Genomic DNA, 18,693 nt, shown 5'->3' with positions numbered 1-18,693 from the left:
TCCAGATTGTCAAACAGTTTTTTCCCAGAACCCTTCTTTGTTGTTTATCTGTTGCTCTTTTTGGTGATTAATGATATGTATTCATGGATATACATACCAACCTGTAAAGACACACTCCACTGAAAAGATAAATTGGAATGTGCCTGAGGAAACAGGAACATTTGAACATTTTACTTTGAGCTTTGGTAATTGAAATTTTCTTCTTCCTTTGTGAAATGAGGTGGAGAGGAAAAGTTTAAATTTTTATCTGTTACATACATTCCACATAATTTGAGCATTGCACATAATTTTAGCATTGTACATAATTTTTAATAACCACTTCCTATCAGTAGTCGACAAGTTACATCAAAATTGTGTTGGTACAGGTAAGTATATAGAAATTTTAAAAGCTGATGATCCAGTTATGTCACATGCTGCTAAAGTGAGATTAAAATAGTTGTTAGTAAAATCATTTTATAAAATGAAGGAAATGAGTAATGAAGACGTAAATGGACAATTTCCTAGCTTCCAATCTTCTTGGAGACTTCCTAAGAACTCATTGTACGAGAGTAGTAATTCTGTCAGTGCAAACAAGTACTTGTCAGTCTTGCAGTTTGACTTCAGGATTGGAGCAACAACAGAAAATGCAATTTGTTCTTTTCTGTGTGGGCCCTTGCAGTGCAAAACTGTTGTTTGTTCCCCAGCCCGTAGGTATGTTCGATGCAGTTCTCCATTCCACTTGACAGCTGTGTTATTTGTTTCAATAATTCTGCTGCAACTTACATCACAGACATTATGCTGTATATTCTCACTTCTACATCTGTCCCTGCAATTCTTTCATTCCACTATTTCTTCAACAACAGTTTTCAGCAATGACTCATCTCATAATACGTCCCCAACCATTTGTCTCTTTGGCACATTATGTTCTCTATTAGGTGTTTTTTCCTCCTTCGCTAATTGCTGAGCATCATCATTCCTTACATGAAATGTCGATCTGATGACTGTTTCGATTTATGTCAAAGATATACCTGAAGATAATATATAAGTACATTAACACTGAAAGTCCATGCATAAGTAAAACATCCAAATATGATATAGCCATACTGTTATGACATAGATTTGATGTGATCACTCACATTCAGAAATTCAAGTCAGGAAGAGGAGCAAAGAAGAGTAAGTATTAAACATTCATTACGGTGAAATACATTGCTCACCAGTATTATCTATGTTTCAGTCATCAACATAATATATGCTTGAAATTCTCTATGAAGTTTCTATGTTTAAAATGTGTTTGTTCATTAAGAACACACTCTGGCTTTTTATTGGAAGCAGTGTAAATTTCAATTTATTAAAAAATATTCATTAGTCTGCCTTTATTTTAGCCAATGTAGAACTTAGTGTGTGTCTCATTATTAGTTGCAGCATGTTTGCTACTGTGTAAATGTACACTAAATTATGATTTATTATTTTCACTGGTATTCAGGTTTTCTCTTAATCTTTATTTGTCTGTGCTCTATAGAATTTATTACAGTCACTGCAGTTAATCTTGTAGTTGGATTGTCTGAGATGATGTATTTTTTGTGCATCATCATGAAATATTTTGTCAAATTGACTGTTGAAGTGTTGTTATTGTTTATTGCCCCAATGGATTTATTTCTGTACCTATTCTTAACGGCTACTGCAGTCAGTATATTCAGTCCTTTGTTAATTTCATTGCTGTCTAACACAAAATTAATTACCCTACCAACCACAAACTGAAAAAGGCTCTCTTACGTGAATGTGGTTGACATGAATTACTGTGGATGACTATCAGTTGCTGATAGTATGTAGTAAACACTATCATCTGCAACATGAATGGACATTCACTATCAGTATACTTATGTATTTTCATTGAGTATGTCTTTGACATAAATAAAAAAAGCTAGCTGTGACTGTAATTTGTATGTTGATGTAACCCATACATTATTTGAATTTGTTTAAAGAATGTCTGCCTGCTTAGTTGAGTGGTAATGTTCTCGCCTCCCATGCAAGCAGACTTGAGTTCGACTCCCGGCCAGGTTGGAGATTTTCTCTGCTCGTGAACTGGGTGTTGTATTGTCCTCATCATCACTTCATCCTCATCACTAGCATGCAAGTTGCCCAATGTGGTAATGAATGAAATAAGACTTGTACATGGCGGCCGAACTTCCCCAGATGGGGCCTCCCGCCCACCGATGCCATACACTCATTCCCGTTATTATTGTTATTATTGTTATTATTATTATTATTATTATTATTATTATTATTATTCTTTTTTAAATGGGTGCTAACTTTGCCTATGTGTGGGTCGTCATATGTTTTGCTGTCTTCTTTATCATATTTGATACAGATCATAATAATGCTGAAATGTGGCTCTGCCTGTAGGCTAACAAATTGATTTGAATGTCATATCTTGGGCAAAGTGGAGGATAATACACTACTGGCCATTAAAATTGCTACACTATGAAGATGACATGCTACAGATGCGAAATTTAACCAACAGGAAGAAGATGCTGTGATATGCAAATGATTAGCTTTTCAGAGCATTCACACAAGGTTGGTGCCGGTGGCGACACCTACAACGTGCTGACATGAGGAAAGTTTCCAACCGATTTCTCATACACAAACAGCAGTTGGCCGGCGTTGCCTGGTGAAACGTTGTGGTGATGCCACGTGTAAGGAGGAGAAATGCGTACCATCACGTTTCCGACTTTGATAAAGGTCAGATTGTAGCCTATCGCTATTGCGGTTTATCATATCACGACATTGCTGCTCGTGTTGGTTGAGTTCCAATGACTGTTAGCAGAATATGGAATCGGTGGGTTCAGGAGGGTAATACGGAACGCCGTGCTGGATCCCAACGGCCTCATATCACTAGCAGTCGAGATGACAGGCATCTTATCCGCATGGCTGTAACGGATCGTGCAGCCACGTCTCGATCCATGAGTCAACAGATGGGGACGTTTGCAAGTCAACAACCACCTGCACAAACAGTTCGACGACGTTTGCAGCAGCATGGACTATCAGCTCGGAGACCATGGCTGCGGTTGCCCAAGACGCTGCATCACAGACAGGAGCGCCTGTGATGGTGTACTCAGCGACAAACCTGGGCACACGAATGGCAAAACGTCATTTTTTCAGATGAATCCAGGTTCTGTTTACAGCATCATGATGGTCGCATCCGTGTTTGGCGACATCACGGTGAACGCACATTGGAAGCATGTATTCGTCATCACCATACCGGCGTATCACCGGGAGTGATGATATGGGGTGCCATTGGGTACACGTCTCGGTAACCTCTTGTTCGCATTGACGGCACTTTGAACAGTGGACGTTACATTTCAGATGTGTTACAACCCGTGGCTCTACCCTTCATTCGATCCCGGTGAAACCCTACATTTCAGCAGGATAATGCACGACCGCATGTTGCAGGTCCTGTACGGGCCTTTCTGGATACAGAAAATGTTTGACTGCTGCCCTGGCCAGCACATTCTCCAGATCTCTCGCCAATTGAAAACATCTGGTCTATGGTGGCCGAGCAACTGGCTTGTCACAATACGTCAGTCACTACTCTTGATGAACTGTGGTATCGTGTTGAAGCTGCATGGGCAGCTGTACCTGTACACGCCATCCAAGCTCTGTTTGACTCAATGCCCAGGTGTATCAAGGCCATTATTACGGCCAGAGGTGGTTGTTCTGGGTACTGATTTCTCAGGATCCATGCACCCAAATTGCGTGAAAATGTAATTACATGTCAGTTCTAGTATAATATATTTGTCCAACGAATACCCGTTTATCACCTGCATTTCTTCTTGGTGTAGCAATTTTACTGGCCAGTAGTGTATAATAATATGTCAGTCATAAGTAATAGGAGGAAGTATTGGAATATTGGAATTATTGTTTGCTGTCTTTTACGAGAGCCTGGAAAGTATTTCTGAGGTCAGCCAGAAAGCGATGCGGAACATACTGACCATAGTTCCCAGTCTGCAAGTCCACTTTCTTGTCCAGCCCACTGAAAGAAATGTTTCTATTCTCTATTTTCTCAGTGGGATCAGGACTATGACTGCAAATGAAGGTGTTGAGTTCTAATTGATAGGTATATTTTGTGATGTTTCACACGCAAAACATTGTAATATTAATTATGTTAATGCTAATAATAAATCTCTGTATGATAAACAGCACTATGAGCAGTTCAGAGACAACACTCTGTGGTAAGTTCCTATTAAATTGTCTTTTGCCCTGACTTCTAATAATCAAAATAATTGCTCGCCACAAAAGTGGAAAATAATTGTCACCACTTGCCACACGGATTTGTTAACCTTACGGGTGGCACACTAACAGTTACTTCTGTGAAATCTAAGTGATCCAGGATGGTGGACAGTCCTCTGGAGTTCACTTCCTATTTGAGCCAAAACATTAGTTTAGTTGCAGTCTATCTGTGACGTCATCTGAAACAGCGCGTACTCTGGCATTTGACTGATGTGAATCGTATGGTGGCTGGGTGCGAAGTGAAGTCTAGTGTTCCCTCTCAGGCTGTATTTGTATACTGGTGCAGCGGACGGCCAAGGGAACATGTGCTGTCATCTGCTGTATTGCCCATGATAGCAGCCTCTAAACGGCTGCTTTCTTGGACACACAATATTTTATAACAATGTCATGAATCAATTTAGAATCTTCGTAATTTTTCTTAGGTATTTAGTTAAATTGATTAAAATCACTGAAAAAGTTTTAGCTCACTGCAGTTAAACTTTGCCGTCTAGAATTTTGAGAACAAAACTGACAGTAGGATATGATCTCTGAACTACAAGTTTAAGAGACCTTGTATTTGTTATTATTTACATCAAGTTCTTGAAACTTGGCATAGCTCTATTATTTAATAGATTTCATCACATGCTGTAACCAAACCTTTCTAGCATTAATATAAGAGATACTTAATCTACCACAATGAAGGACATTTTTGTTCCAAATTTAGTTTTCACCAGATTACTCGAAAACTATTTGAAGTAGCACAATGGGGTTACATAGTTATTATTTTTATGTTGAACTGAAGCTTCATGCAAATTTTCGTATTTCTATGTCTAGTATTTAACACCTTCAGTTTTTCTTAATAACGTTGATTCTGGTCAAAATATTGCTTTGATCGTGTTGAGACTTGTACCAGTTAATTTTGACGTACATCTGTACATTCTGACCAGTTTTTGGTTTCCTAGCTTTATTATCTAGCACCACTTATTTTTTTCTTAAAATTATGTATGTAGGAAAAATACTCATCTGATCAATGTGAGATTTGACAGTTCAAACATTAAAATACTAAAACACATGCTGGCAAGGTTTGGAAAACCAAATTTAACTTTTAATTCTATTCTTAAATTACGGTGAATAATAGCGTGCTTTGAAAAGCTGCATTGTGGTGATGTGGCACTACTAGCAGTGAACTGGGGTAAGTCCTGGCACACTGGCTCGCCTCTGTATATCTCAAATGATATAGTGCTTGTTTCACCACAACCAGTACAGTGATGTGGTCCAAATGACCAATGATGACCATTCAGCTTCTCTAGAAAGGAATGATAATTAATCGAAACCCTCAGCTGCCAATAGGTGTTGTTGATATACCTCAATGGGGACAGCTGAAAATGGGTGCCCTGCTCGAACCTGGGATCTCCTACTTACATGTGGCAGATGCTCTATCCATCTGAGCCACCGAGGGCACAACAGTATAGCGTGACTGCAGGCTACAGGGATTAATCCCTTGCACGCTTCTTGTGAGACCCACATTCTCGACTGCAAATGACGATTGATCACAGGGGGCACTAAGCCTAAGCAAACTAAATATGTACATCTAACCGAGCACATAACCCAAATATGGCTCTGTGGTGTTCCCTCTGAATTCTTTCAAATCTATATCTGAGTCAGCTTTCACAAATCACACGTTAAAACCAGTTCCCCAGTCGACATGTTCTGTAATTGCAACTCATACGGATTAAAAGCAAAAAGCGGGACGGTTGGGGGTGGGGGGGGGGGGGCGTTTGTATTCACCTGTCACACTGCAGTGATGAAACTGTGTGCTGACCAGCAACATTGCCCAATGACACCAGCTACTTCTGACACCAGTTGTTGTGGTGCGAGAATGGTCAGTTGGCCATTGACACTTTTAAGTGCCAGGATTCTGACTTAGGGCGAGCAGGGCTTTGAGTGCGAAGAACCAGTTCCTCGGCAGTCGTGGAATGCCAGGAGAGTACAGTGTCAGCGGCTTTGCAGAGCTTGGCTGCACTAAGTGTTTCTCTGGCAGCAAGGCTCGCATGCATTGGTCAGCCAGCAGCTCTGGTGGGAGGTCAGCCATGAGATGTGCCCAGGCATGGAATTCCAACCTAGGGCCTCTTGGAGATGCCAAGGAGCCAGTTGGTGACTGCTTGTAGGAGACCACAGCTGGATGGTACCTGTACAGACACCAGCAAAATCAAGACTAGGAGTGGCTTATAGACCAGCAACTAGCAAAGGAAGTGATCTCCTAAACAAGTCACCATTTTGTCTAATTAAAAGGCCCAATCTAATTTTAGATACGACAAAACCTCTTGTAATGTTCTTAGCTGTGTGTTGTATTATCATTATGATTTTACTGTACCACATAATAAATATTCTGATTTGTTCAAGCAGGCAAATACCTTTGGTTGCTCCATTATTCTTCAACACACGGTCTCCCAAGTTCTGCATCTCAAATATGTATAGCAAATATGATGTGGAACTGTTCACTATCCAAAAAGCATTTAAAAAAATTAGAAGTTGTCTTGGCAGAAAGTTCTAATCTGCTTTGACTCTCTGGGTACCCTCCAGTCAGTAACGGAAGTATATCTTCCGAAGAGAATGATTCAGAAAATTAAAGACACTTGACTGAATATTCAGAATTAAGGAAGGAAGTATCTTTTTGTTGGATGCCAGGGACTGTGGAAATTGGGTTTAGTGATATAGTACACACAGCAGCTGAAGACGCCTTTATAACACAGTGCAAAATAATCCCATCCACCTACATGCTCTTATCTCATTTACAAGAAGAAAAATTAAGTCCGTGAGGAGAAGAGCGGTAAGTAATGAAAAAGATGCTGTGCCTAAAAAGCCCAATATGTGACTATGCGCATTGTAAACTGTAGAAAAGTCTCTAAATAGGACATGTTTTCACATGTGTGGCTGTGCGCAATGTGGTAATTGGTCTTTCATAAAGCGAAACACTTTATATCGATTTTGTATTGTTAGAGTCAGCAAATAATTGTTAGTCATGGAATAGCAGACTATAATAATAATTTGTTAATGTCTTTTATCTTAGTAGTGTACTGTTTTGTTACTGACACCCTGAGTTGATCATCCAATTGATAGACATTATTGACTAACTATTTTGAAATCTTTTGTGCAGATTTAGAATTCGAGCAAGCAGTGTATCCTGTTGAGGTAAAAGTTTATGAAACTTATAATCCTGGATCACTCGTACGAATCTGGGCAGCAGACAGCAATGAAGCATGGACACTTTTGTGGGAAGGCTTGCCTCAAAGGGTTGGCCCTGTGGCCAGAATATTTTCCCCAAGGATTAGGAGCATTTCTTTTCCAACTAGGTAAGAACATCGTACTTAATATAATGTAAAGACTTTTATAATTGAAATCAAACAATGATGTCTTTTAATTGTGATTTGCTTATCCTTTTTTCCAGAGTTTTGCGACTGGAATTCCATCACTTACATTTGGATTATTATACCGAGTTGGATGCAGTATTATTAGTTGGATTGAAGGAACTTTCTTCCTCATTCAATAAATCTAATAGTACATCTGAAATTAATGGAAAACAAGTCAGCCGGCTTCTATCTCAGATAAAAGAACTGAATATTCACAACATTCCAAATCAGGTTAGTTTCTCTAGACAGTGTATTAATATATAGGTCACAATCATCATCACTGGCCATTTGACATCCATGGTTGGATAAAGGCTTCATTTAGATACTTAATCACACATCAGAGTGTTCAGCTATACGTATCAGTTTTGCTCCCTAATATGTAAAACCAATCCATACATCATCCCCCTTCAAACTGTATGACTGTATTAGATGACACAGTGCCCCTGGTGAAATGTGAGCACGTGCTCTACATTAAGATAGCTTATAAGCTTATTTTTCACAGTTAGTTGTGTGCTTTATGTCATGTTTCGTGCAGAGCCATGAAGGACTGAGTTTTTTATATTTTTTTATTACTTGCAGACTAACATACCAAATAATATCACCCAGTTTCTAAGTGATGACTATCGTAGAATTGTGTATCGCACGACAAGAACTAGACCATTGCCAGAACCACCAAAAGATAGTCCAGCACCTGTCAGTGACGTAACAATAGAAGCTCTACCGGTGAGTACTGCTGTTTCTACTAACCAATGTTTCAAGTTTTCAATTTATTTGATAACAGTCATACCAAAATTTGAATCTGAAAATGGAGTCATATTGTCATTCATGTGTTTCATATTTGCAAGAACAAAGCAATTCAGAAACATTGCACGTGATGTTGACTAAATTTTTTTAAAAATTCTTCCTCTGAAATGATTTCTGTCATTTAAGCAGACTCATTCTTTCCTCTATTTATTTGTGAATATGATTATCTGTTTATCATTATCTGACTTAACACTTCTGCTAAGTTTATATTAATACAGTTCCACAATAAGATTACAATCATAAGTGTTTTCAGTTCAGAGTCTATTCATCATAGACACCATTTGACCAACATTGTGTTCGCGACGTGTCATGAATGCTATGTTCACCTACTACAGAGTGTATAGAATCTTTAGATTGTCTGAACATGGTCAAAACCAGTTGTGATTGTAATTGTTTCATGTGATGTCAGTCGCTCTTCTCCATGGTGTTAATCAAACAGTGCTCATGTGAGTTGAGTTATATCTTAAGTTACTTGTGTAATCAATCTCTTATCAGCAGAACTTTTCCAAACTACTGAAATGCCGAAATTAAGCCTCTTTACAAGAAGGGGGATAAAGAGACACCATCCAGCTATCGACCAATTTCACTTTTGCCGGTTTTCTCAAAAATATTTGAAAAGGCTGTGTTCAGGTGTCTCATTAAGCATCTGACTGCAAATAATATATCGTCCAAGTTACAGTTTGGGTTTCTTAATGGTTATGATGTAGAGAAATCAATTTACACTTACAGTGAGAATGTACTTAATTCATTACATAATAAACTAGAGGCTACTGGCATTTTCTGTGACCTGTCAAAAGCCTTTGACTGTGTGAACTACAGCATTCTCTTATGTAAATTAGAATATTATGTTGTCACCAGCAGTGCTGTGAAATGGTTTGAGTCGTATTTGACTAACAGGAAACAAAGGGTGTCATTGCGAAATACCTGTGCAGTAAGCAATCAGTCTGCATCTGACTGGGAATTAATTACATACGGTGTTCCTCCAGGGTTCCATCGTGGGTCCATTGCTTTTTCTTGTGTACATTAATGACCTCTCATCTATTATATTGTCAGATGCTAAGTTTGTTTAGTTTGCAAATGATATAAACATTGCAGTAAGTAGCAAGTCGAGTACAGATTTAGAAATAGCTGCTAATCAAATTTTCATCGACATTACTAAATGGTTTAAAGCTAATTCATTGTGATTAAACTTTGAAAAGACGCACTATATGCAGTTCAGAGCCTGTAAGAGATTTCCTTCCAGCATGTGTATAGCATATGAAGATGTGCAGATTGAAGAGGTTGACAGTTAAATTTCTGGGATTACAACTCAATAACAAATCAGTTGGGAAGGACATACCACAGAATTGCTTAAGCGCCTAAACAAGTCTGTAATTGCAGTGAGAATGATGTCAGATGTAGGAGATATAGCTATAAAAATCTTGCGTACTTCGCTTACTTTCATTCTATTATTTCATTTGTGGTATGAATCCAAGAACATCATGTAGAAACCTGTTCAAGGAACGTTGTATTCTAACCAATGCTTCTCAGTACAGGGTGTACATAAAGTCCGGGAACACTTTCAGTTATTTATTGCACAAAAACCAAACATTGTACAGATGTCATACATATGTCATTTTGAAGAGAAACCCTGAAAGTGTTTTTTTTTACCTCCATGTCTACCACCACAGCATAGTTTGGTAATTTGCCGATAGTCAGCACTAGTCGCAAACATGGCGAGCTCAGGTGCGGAGATAGTTTTCTGTGTGTTGGAGTTCGACAAACACACCAGATCTCATTCTGTGTGACTTTTTTCTGTGGGAACACTTTAAAGATCTGGTATATGTACTGCCTCTACCACGTGATGTAGCAGAGCTCCAGGAGAGAATATGGGAAGCGACTGCCACAGTTGACTATGCCATACAGGGACGGGTATGGCAAGATGGCAAGAATTCGATTACCGTATTGACGTCTGTAGAGTCACTCATGGTTTGCATATCGAATGTTTTTTTTAAAAACCTTTCAGAATTTCTCTTCAAAATGCAATATGTATGGCATCTGTACAATGTTTAGTTCTTGTGCAGTAAATAATTGAAAGTATTCTTGGACTTAATGTACACCCTGTATATTTATTGCTTAATTAAATTTGTTGTATGTAATATATCTCTATTTCCAACCAATATCTCAATGCGTAGTATCAATACTAGGAATAAGAACATTCTACATAAAGACCTAAAATAACTTACCTTGGTCCAAAAAGGGGTCCAATATACAGGAATACACATTTTCAAGAAATTGCCAGCTACCATTAAGAACTTGGTTTCAGATGAAGCACGGTTTAAACAGAGTTTGAAAGACTTTTTGATAAGCAACTCCTTCTGCTCTATGGATGAATATCTTAACAGAGACTGTTGGACCAGCTTAAATAAAAATGTCTATTAGATTTCAGTTTTGACAGCACTTGGTCACAACAGTCAAGATTTGGTATTCTGTGTATGATAAATTTATTAAAAATGCATAACAATGTTTCATTCTGACAGCTTATTAAGTCTGTAAATATTAGCAGTTCTAGTTTACTAATGTGTTCACCTATTGTGACAATCTCCTGAAAAATGTGGAGGGTAGTAAGTATTATATTAAAATGTTTTTTACATTATATTTTGTGACATGTTCCACACCCACGAGAATCATCTCATTTTTTGGATCTGTGGAACGAGAACTGCATCTAATCTAATCGTAGATAGAATGTCTTTTCTACAAAGGTATAATAAAGATTGGCAATTTTGCTTTCATGTTTTTGCTGAAATAAAACTAAAGTTAACTTGGTGCTTCAAAATATGTATATTCCATTGTTTACCCGAAGGGTGAGAGAGGAGGTGGCGGATTAATATGTTACATTTTTATTGTATGTTTCTTTTATTTTCAGGATGAAACTGTCCTTAAAATATTGGGTTACTTAGATCTCAAATCCTTACGGAAGTGTTCATTAGTTAACAAACATTTTTATGCTTTGGCAACAGATAGTCTGCTTTACACAGAATTAAACTTAAAGGTAAGTTAATTATGAGTGGATGTTTTCATTGTAAACTTTGATTTTATTGTAAAATATTGTGTGTTTAAAACTGTTATTTTCAAAAAAACAGTACTTGATTGTTGTTCCATTTGATTTTAATTTCCGCATTTATCATTTATTATGAAATTTTCTTGCTTTCACGTTTCACAGTTATCAACTGCACATAATTGGTATGACTTGTTAATTGAATTCTAATTTAATAACTTCCTTGATGTAATGTATTGCATTGTTTTATCTTTCATGGCTCACTTTTTAGTTGAATTGGTATTCATTTTTTTTTGTTTTATGTCCTATCTGCATTTTATAATGTTCTCATCCCTATCTTCAAAACACACTGACCCTCAGTGTGTTGTTTAAGTACACTGACAGGTAGTTCCTGGAACAATAAGATTTTCTCATCCTACAGTTGCACAAGAGTAAGATGGAAAGGAAAGATCTTGACCCAGTGCAGAGACAACATTTGTGTCACTGATTTCTTTGTTTTGGTTATGTTGGTACATTACCGAAATGTAGCAAATTCACCTTTGGTTAGTGAAGAGCTATACATGGGGACAGGAAAAATTCAATTTATTTTTTTCTGAATTGAGTGTTATTTTTTCCCCAATATCATTAATATTGTGTGATGACTTATTTTTCAATTAAGTTCTATATTTTTGTTGTATTATATTGTTTTTCAGTGTTATTTTGTAAATGAAATTATACCTATCAATTACGTTAAGTTATTGACATAACACATCTCATTTATCTCCATTGTTAAAAAGAAGAAACCCTTATTTTAACTCCATTAATCAAATCAGTTAAGGAACAATTAAGTCTGCAACTAAACAATTTTCGAAAGGAAGTGTTTTCATAACTTCCAAGTTTTCTTTGAGACATGCCATCAAACCATCAACACTTCACTATAATTTGAGAACTGCCTGTTGGAGATCATATTTGAACACTAGAAATTTGACAATGTCCATATTTTCTGCTGGCATGGGAAATTCCTTTTTCACTAAATTGCGAAGGTATTTCTCCCTCCTCAGAATATCTACATTGCAGAGACCCACCATGCTGGATATACATAACAGGCTCTTTGCCGTGTTGTCATTAATAGAGATTATCATCATCCTATGGTTGAAACAAGAAATAGGGACTGTGAACACAGGCTTACATGAATATGTGGCAATAAGTTGCAATTTAGTTTGAATAAGCAACCCAGTATGGTTCAATGTTTCCTTCAACTCTGCTTGAAGTACTTGTATTCATGTTTGCCAAAGTTTACTAGTTTCATCACTGAATACAGTAGAACTTAAATTTTGAGTTCTCTGATTTTATGATTTTTGCGATTCTACGCCATAAAGTCATAGCCCCTGTGAAAAACCCATGAGATCAACACTAAAAATTCCCCCATTTTACATTTCTTCCTAGTGAGGTTACCTCATTTCTACGTTCTTACTTGATATCTCATTCGACTTCGTCCTGTTTTCTCCCTGTCGACATTTGATGTGACTAAACGAGTTATAAGTGGCACAAAAGACGGATGGTTCACACCCTGGGTGATGGTGGAGTTACGAAAATATTTTAGGCCATTGTGGAGAGGGGAGACATGAGAGAGGCAATGCTGACATAATCCCTGATCGATGTTGTCAACACAACTTGCAACATTTAGTTTCTTCGCACAATTATGACACAACTGCTAGATTGGAACAGTAATGGAAAAACAAGACAGTTGATGCAAGTGTTCCGGACCGAGCCAGTACGTGATGAAGTGGCCCAGCCACCACCTTTTCTTGTGTCACTTATAACTCCATCCCCCCCCCCCCCCTCCGGCCTCCCAATGCACTCTATTTAGCAACAGTATCAATCATCGACCTTTTAAATCAAACACTGAGTCTTGAAGAATATGCTTGGTCATAATTGAGGAAACATTAGCCATATGTAGCTAGTGAACTCAAATTGGCTGTTGACTTGTTAAGTCAATGTGTGGAGAGAGGGAGTGGTCCTTCAATGACAGGAGTGCAGGTAGGGGAGAAAGCATTTTGTCACATGCTGAAAATGTACTTTTCATACAGATGATGTGCTATGACAGAGATGTTAGCAGAAGTGTGATATGCGGAAGAACATTTCCTGCTGCCAATTTTGTATCTGCACAACTGTGAGAATGCCACGAAACCGTTCTGCCATCTCAAATGTCATTCCTCTAGGTGACAGTGAATGCTAGATTCCAAAACTGGGGAGCTGGATCCTGGAAGAGGAAATATGCGGTGTGCAAGTCAGCCTAAAGTGGGCCAGAGAGTCCGAACATCATGTAAAGACTGGCATAGAAAAGTAGAACATGATCAATGCAAATGACTGAAACAAGGTGAATGCGGCACAAAGAGCACAGCATAATGTGAAAGTCAGGTCCATGTAAGTCAGTGTGAAAATAGGAAGTACCTGGCCCTGCTGATTGCCACCTTCAAGTAAATACTTTTGTCAGCATTTCTGCCCTTACAACACACTGCGCACACTGTCCGTTATAGCTGTTCATATGATACTTGTGCAGCTCATCTGTGTCGATGGGTATGTCTGCTAGTGGGGATACTAAAGAACTCTAGCAAGTTTTCATTGCCTTTTGCTTGTGCCTGTCAAAGTCTTGACACTTCTGCTGTTCGATAAGTGTCCTCCTTTACTCCTAAATTGTGAATTTGAAAGATGTTGCAGATTGAAAGAGAAAGATTCCACCTTTGCTGAACATGGTCTGAATCAGTATCATTCTTGTGATGTTGAATATAATGTTTTCCACAGAGCAATTAAAGGCAAAAACTATCATTACTTGAAGTTCTGACTATCAGTGAATACCAGACACAGAATCATGATATAATCCTTAATGATCAAATACAGTTCCATTATTCACTCTTACTAAAGTAGCAGCAGCCAGTTATAAGTTTTCTCACCATAAGATAACATATATGTTGTAAATAATGTAATTGTTCTCTACCCATATTCCTTGCCTCCTTGCTGCCCTCTGCAACTCCCTCCCCCCTTTTACCAGGATGTTTTGTGGACTGTCTGTTTAATCTGAAGTTGTCCGAGGATGGCCTAGAAAGCTCTAAACCAATTCACAACAAACTATAAAATAAATATTTTTGTGGAACATCAGTACTGTACAGTTCAATTTTTAATATAATCAGACTATTTTAATGTGGAATAGAGATAACAGTTTTATCTTTGGATAGCATAAATCCCAACGATTTTGCACAACAAATCTTGCAAAAGTCACATGGTTTGGTGAAATCTTGAATGTGGCAAATCTAACAGCATAGTTTTATAGCAGACAAATATAAATATGACACTTTTCCTTTGCAAGCACATAAATCAACATGTCACCTGCTTTGTTTGCGTCATATCAACTAAAGCTCGCGTCATGTGTGACGGCGCTTCCGTGGATAGAGGCAGAGCAGTGAAGGGATGAGAACTGCGTATGCGCAGCTGAAGAGAGCAGGCAAACAAAGTCCACATTGCCGAACTGCATTGCTGCGGACAACAGTCAGGCTCATTTGCCTAGGCTACATCATATTATACGTTCAAATCTGTGAGGGGGGAATATTAAATATTAAGACCAATTTCGATCAGTTGTCGTGAGAGAAATGTTAATTCACGTCTTGATGACGTTGTGTCCACTGCTCCATAGATTTACTCTGCGTGAAGTCGGGAGGCAAGAACAGCGGACACAGCTTTTTGAAAACGTGAAGTACAATTTTTCTCAAAATGACAGTTGTCTAACGACAAGATCATTGAAACTGCTTGCAGTAATTATAATTCATTGCAATTTGAACTGTATTATAAGTAAAAATTTGATACATAACAAAATTAACTTCAAGCACAAACCAAAATCATTATATTTGTTTGACAACTGCTTTTACTCAATAGGATTTTTAAAAATGTATATAAGGTGTGTGTGTTGATGTGTTTGACTGTAGTTAAATGGAATCACTGCACATAACAAATAATTAGTGGTAGAAAAGACTAATGAAAAGACTATCGTAAAAATGGTCAGTAAGTTGTCATATTTTTTGCTGTTAATGGGCATTACGAGTGTAAACTAACTCGTTCGACATTACAGTGAGAGACCGCATGTATAATCCATTGAACAAGCAAACAGTTAACCACCATCTGCAAATAACTCCAGGGAATGAGGACTGGTAACATCGAAAACCATTGATGTCTCGCCAAGTAAGTTACTGTCATTTTAGGACCTTATCCAGTTTGTGCCTTGAAAGTGACCGGGGCTTACATGTGGAAATATCGGACTTTTGACGAATTTATCTAGCTGCATTCTCACGTGTTATTAGTTCGTACAATATGGTGGGAGAAGCTTAACTTCTCCTTGGGCAATATGTTGAACATTATAGTCTGCCTAATTCAAAGGATACAAAGTCCTAATCAAAAAGGCTGGGGGCTGGGAAGTTCTTATTATTATGTTTGCAACTGATATGTTGACAAACACTTTTTTTAAACCACGAGTCTTTAAAACTGAAAAATATTATTACTTCGTTTCAGAGTCTACATCGCAATACCACCATCACTTCTATTTGAATATTTTCCAAACAATCTGATTGTAAATTTAAGGCTTATATCCATCATCACTTCCCTGTCAAATTATTCTTTCTGAAGCATTTTAGCATGCCACACTGTGCCCACGCTACAGGTGGGATGTTGTCTATTGCCTCATGCACAAGCAGTTCAGTGAATGTTATCTTGAATGTTTCTCTCTCCCTCAACCCCCCTCCCCTCTTCTCCCCCACATAGTCTTATCCTTTGCCCAAATTAATTCAATAGGGCTAAACTGACAGTGACACGTAAGTAAACGCAAAACTGTGTGGCCCCATTCACATGCAAAGAAGTCAAGTCTGTACGTCCTGTCATGCAACGGACTGCAGGAGATTGACACAAGCCTGGTTTATACAGTGCTTAATAGTATTATTTTTAAGCCAGGGAAAAATATCCACTTTTCTGGTGCTTATACTTTTTTTCTCTGTAACAGTTGGATTATAACTGGCAATGACAAACTTCGAAGCAAGGTATGACATGAATTGTGAATCACGTCACAAAACTGACAGCATTCATTCCCAAATGGTAGTCACTGCAATTTTTCTTACATGTAAACATAACCAGAAGAAGAGTCAGCATGCAGAATAATTATCCGAGAACCTAGTCCTATGAAAACTTTAAAACTGCCAGTACCATCACTCATTTCCTGGAATGATTCTAATTGACTTTAGAAATACCACCTTCTCTTATATCGTGAATCTTTATAAGGGATGTAATTCCTGCTACACCTATGTCACTTCTTTGAACTAAAAACTCTCTTCTTAACGCATCAGGAGCCAACGTCTTTTAAAATTCTTTACATTGACGAAGTGCTTATCATTGAAGCTAATTTTCTCCCACATAACTGTAAAATGTTATTTGATGTCAGGCATTCATAATTCACATGGAACACTTTAAAATATCATTGTTAAAACCATCCATTTGTGTTACAGGTTCCTTGCAATTTTGGTGCTTTCCAGGCAACATGAAACCAACTTTTTCTACCGTTCCTACAGCTCTGACACTTTTGTTTACAATTCTCTTTACATTTCTCTTGCTGACACCACATGGTTCTGGAGTCCGTTCTTGTGTCTTCAAATTCACACTTGAAAAAGTTACAAATGCTTGTAAATAATGCCCCTCGCCTGCTTGTGAAGCACTTCACATTTATTGCGGTCACCTGCACCCCCCCCCCCTCTCTCTCTCTCTCTCTCTCTCTCTCTCTCTCTCTCTCAATCACACTTAAACATTTACAGATACACATTCACACCTATACTGCTACAAGAAAAAAATAATAAAAACTGACAGTTAAACGAACAATTCGGTTGTCGCGAATTCTCACTGTCTGGGAGTAACTTGCTGCTAGCCATTCAGAAAGAGAATGAATATTATTGGCTGCCAGTGGCTAGTGGAGTGGGATGTGCAGAATGGCTGAAAACTGGGCCACCTTCAAACGTGACGCGGTCTTTAATCGTTGCATAGGACGTGTGACACACATATTTCTGGTAGTACAAGAGGACACCGAAAATGTTTTTCTCAATATTTACTCAGTATTATTTTTACTATTTTGTGATGTGAAGTCAGTGGTGACAGCCTAATCAGTAGCATAGCCCGAAATCTGATTGCCTAATAGAAACAAACCGAACAGGTGGTGTGTTAGTCTATGTGTAGGCAAAGCTAAAAAAATTCATAGGTTTCGTATGTGTACTTGTGTACAGTGGAATGACGCTGTTTAATTGATTTGTCACTTTGAAGATCTCTCCAGAACCTGTCAGTATTGGTAAGCTGTTGCCTTCAGATTTGCATCATTTCTTCACGGAGATGGTGAAAATATTAAACTTCACTACATTTTGTATAAGTTTCCTTACCCTACTCCGTCCTTCATTTTGAAGTTAAGAATCGGGTGGCTGTATTCAGGCAGGGTCATGTTTCTGTTGAAGAAAGATTCAGACCCAAAACCACAGATCCAAGCATTGATTAGTTGATGTTTGAAAATGGCAACTATAGATGTATCAGATAACTGATACTATAGGAATATCGACAGAAAGAGAACTGTGCAATGTAATGTGGAGTAAACTATGATAAAGCTTTTATTTTGTTGAATTCTTGCTAAAAGCAAATCAAAAAATGAATTTTTAGACTGTTTGAGAGAGTCAAAATGATTCTGTGCTCCAAAATCTCATTACTGATGAGGTCTGGATCCACCACTATGTACCATAATGAAATAGCAGTGAAAACATTGACTTGATACCTTTTATTTCATGGGAAGGTTGAAGCCTGTTTATAAATTTAGACAACATTATCCGTGGAGTGCAGTGATCACAGCAGTGAAATCGCAATAACATTTGTCTATTATGACTGGTTTCGACTTATGGTAAAGTCATCTTCAGATTTTTTGGCATCATTTTGAATTCTTACCAGAGGGCACTACCTAGTAAATATATAATGGTGTCTAAATATTTTAATGGGCCCAAAAAAATCTGAGGATGGCTTTAACTTAAGCTGAAACTGGTCATAATAAACAGATGTTATTGCGATCTCAACTGTTGTTTTAAACAAAGTATGCCTGTTTTCTGTGATCAGAAGGGGATTCTTGTTATTAAGTACTTCATAATTGACAACACAATA

At 37.8% G+C, this 18,693-nt stretch overlaps 1 protein-coding gene across 2 annotated transcripts in view; it reads left to right on the top strand.

Annotated features, from left to right (window-relative positions):
• The window catches only part of LOC124788198 (F-box/LRR-repeat protein 4), a 166,034-nt gene that overhangs the window by 56,813 nt on the left and 90,528 nt on the right, over nucleotides 1–18,693 (top strand). For both annotated transcript variants that reach the window (XM_047255378.1, XM_047255379.1), the window contains exons 3-6: nucleotides 7,403–7,598; nucleotides 7,694–7,886; nucleotides 8,235–8,378; nucleotides 11,365–11,490. In XM_047255378.1, the coding sequence (XP_047111334.1) occupies nucleotides 7,403–7,598; nucleotides 7,694–7,886; nucleotides 8,235–8,378; nucleotides 11,365–11,490 (659 nt within the window). The remainder of the gene's footprint in view (nucleotides 1–7,402; nucleotides 7,599–7,693; nucleotides 7,887–8,234; nucleotides 8,379–11,364; nucleotides 11,491–18,693) is intronic.

Source organism: Schistocerca piceifrons, chromosome 3 (assembly GCF_021461385.2).
Source record: "Schistocerca piceifrons isolate TAMUIC-IGC-003096 chromosome 3, iqSchPice1.1, whole genome shotgun sequence".
Taxonomy (NCBI): domain Eukaryota; kingdom Metazoa; phylum Arthropoda; class Insecta; order Orthoptera; family Acrididae; genus Schistocerca; species Schistocerca piceifrons.
Note: the sequence above shows the minus strand (reverse complement) of the source record. Positions and strands in the feature narration are given on the sequence as shown.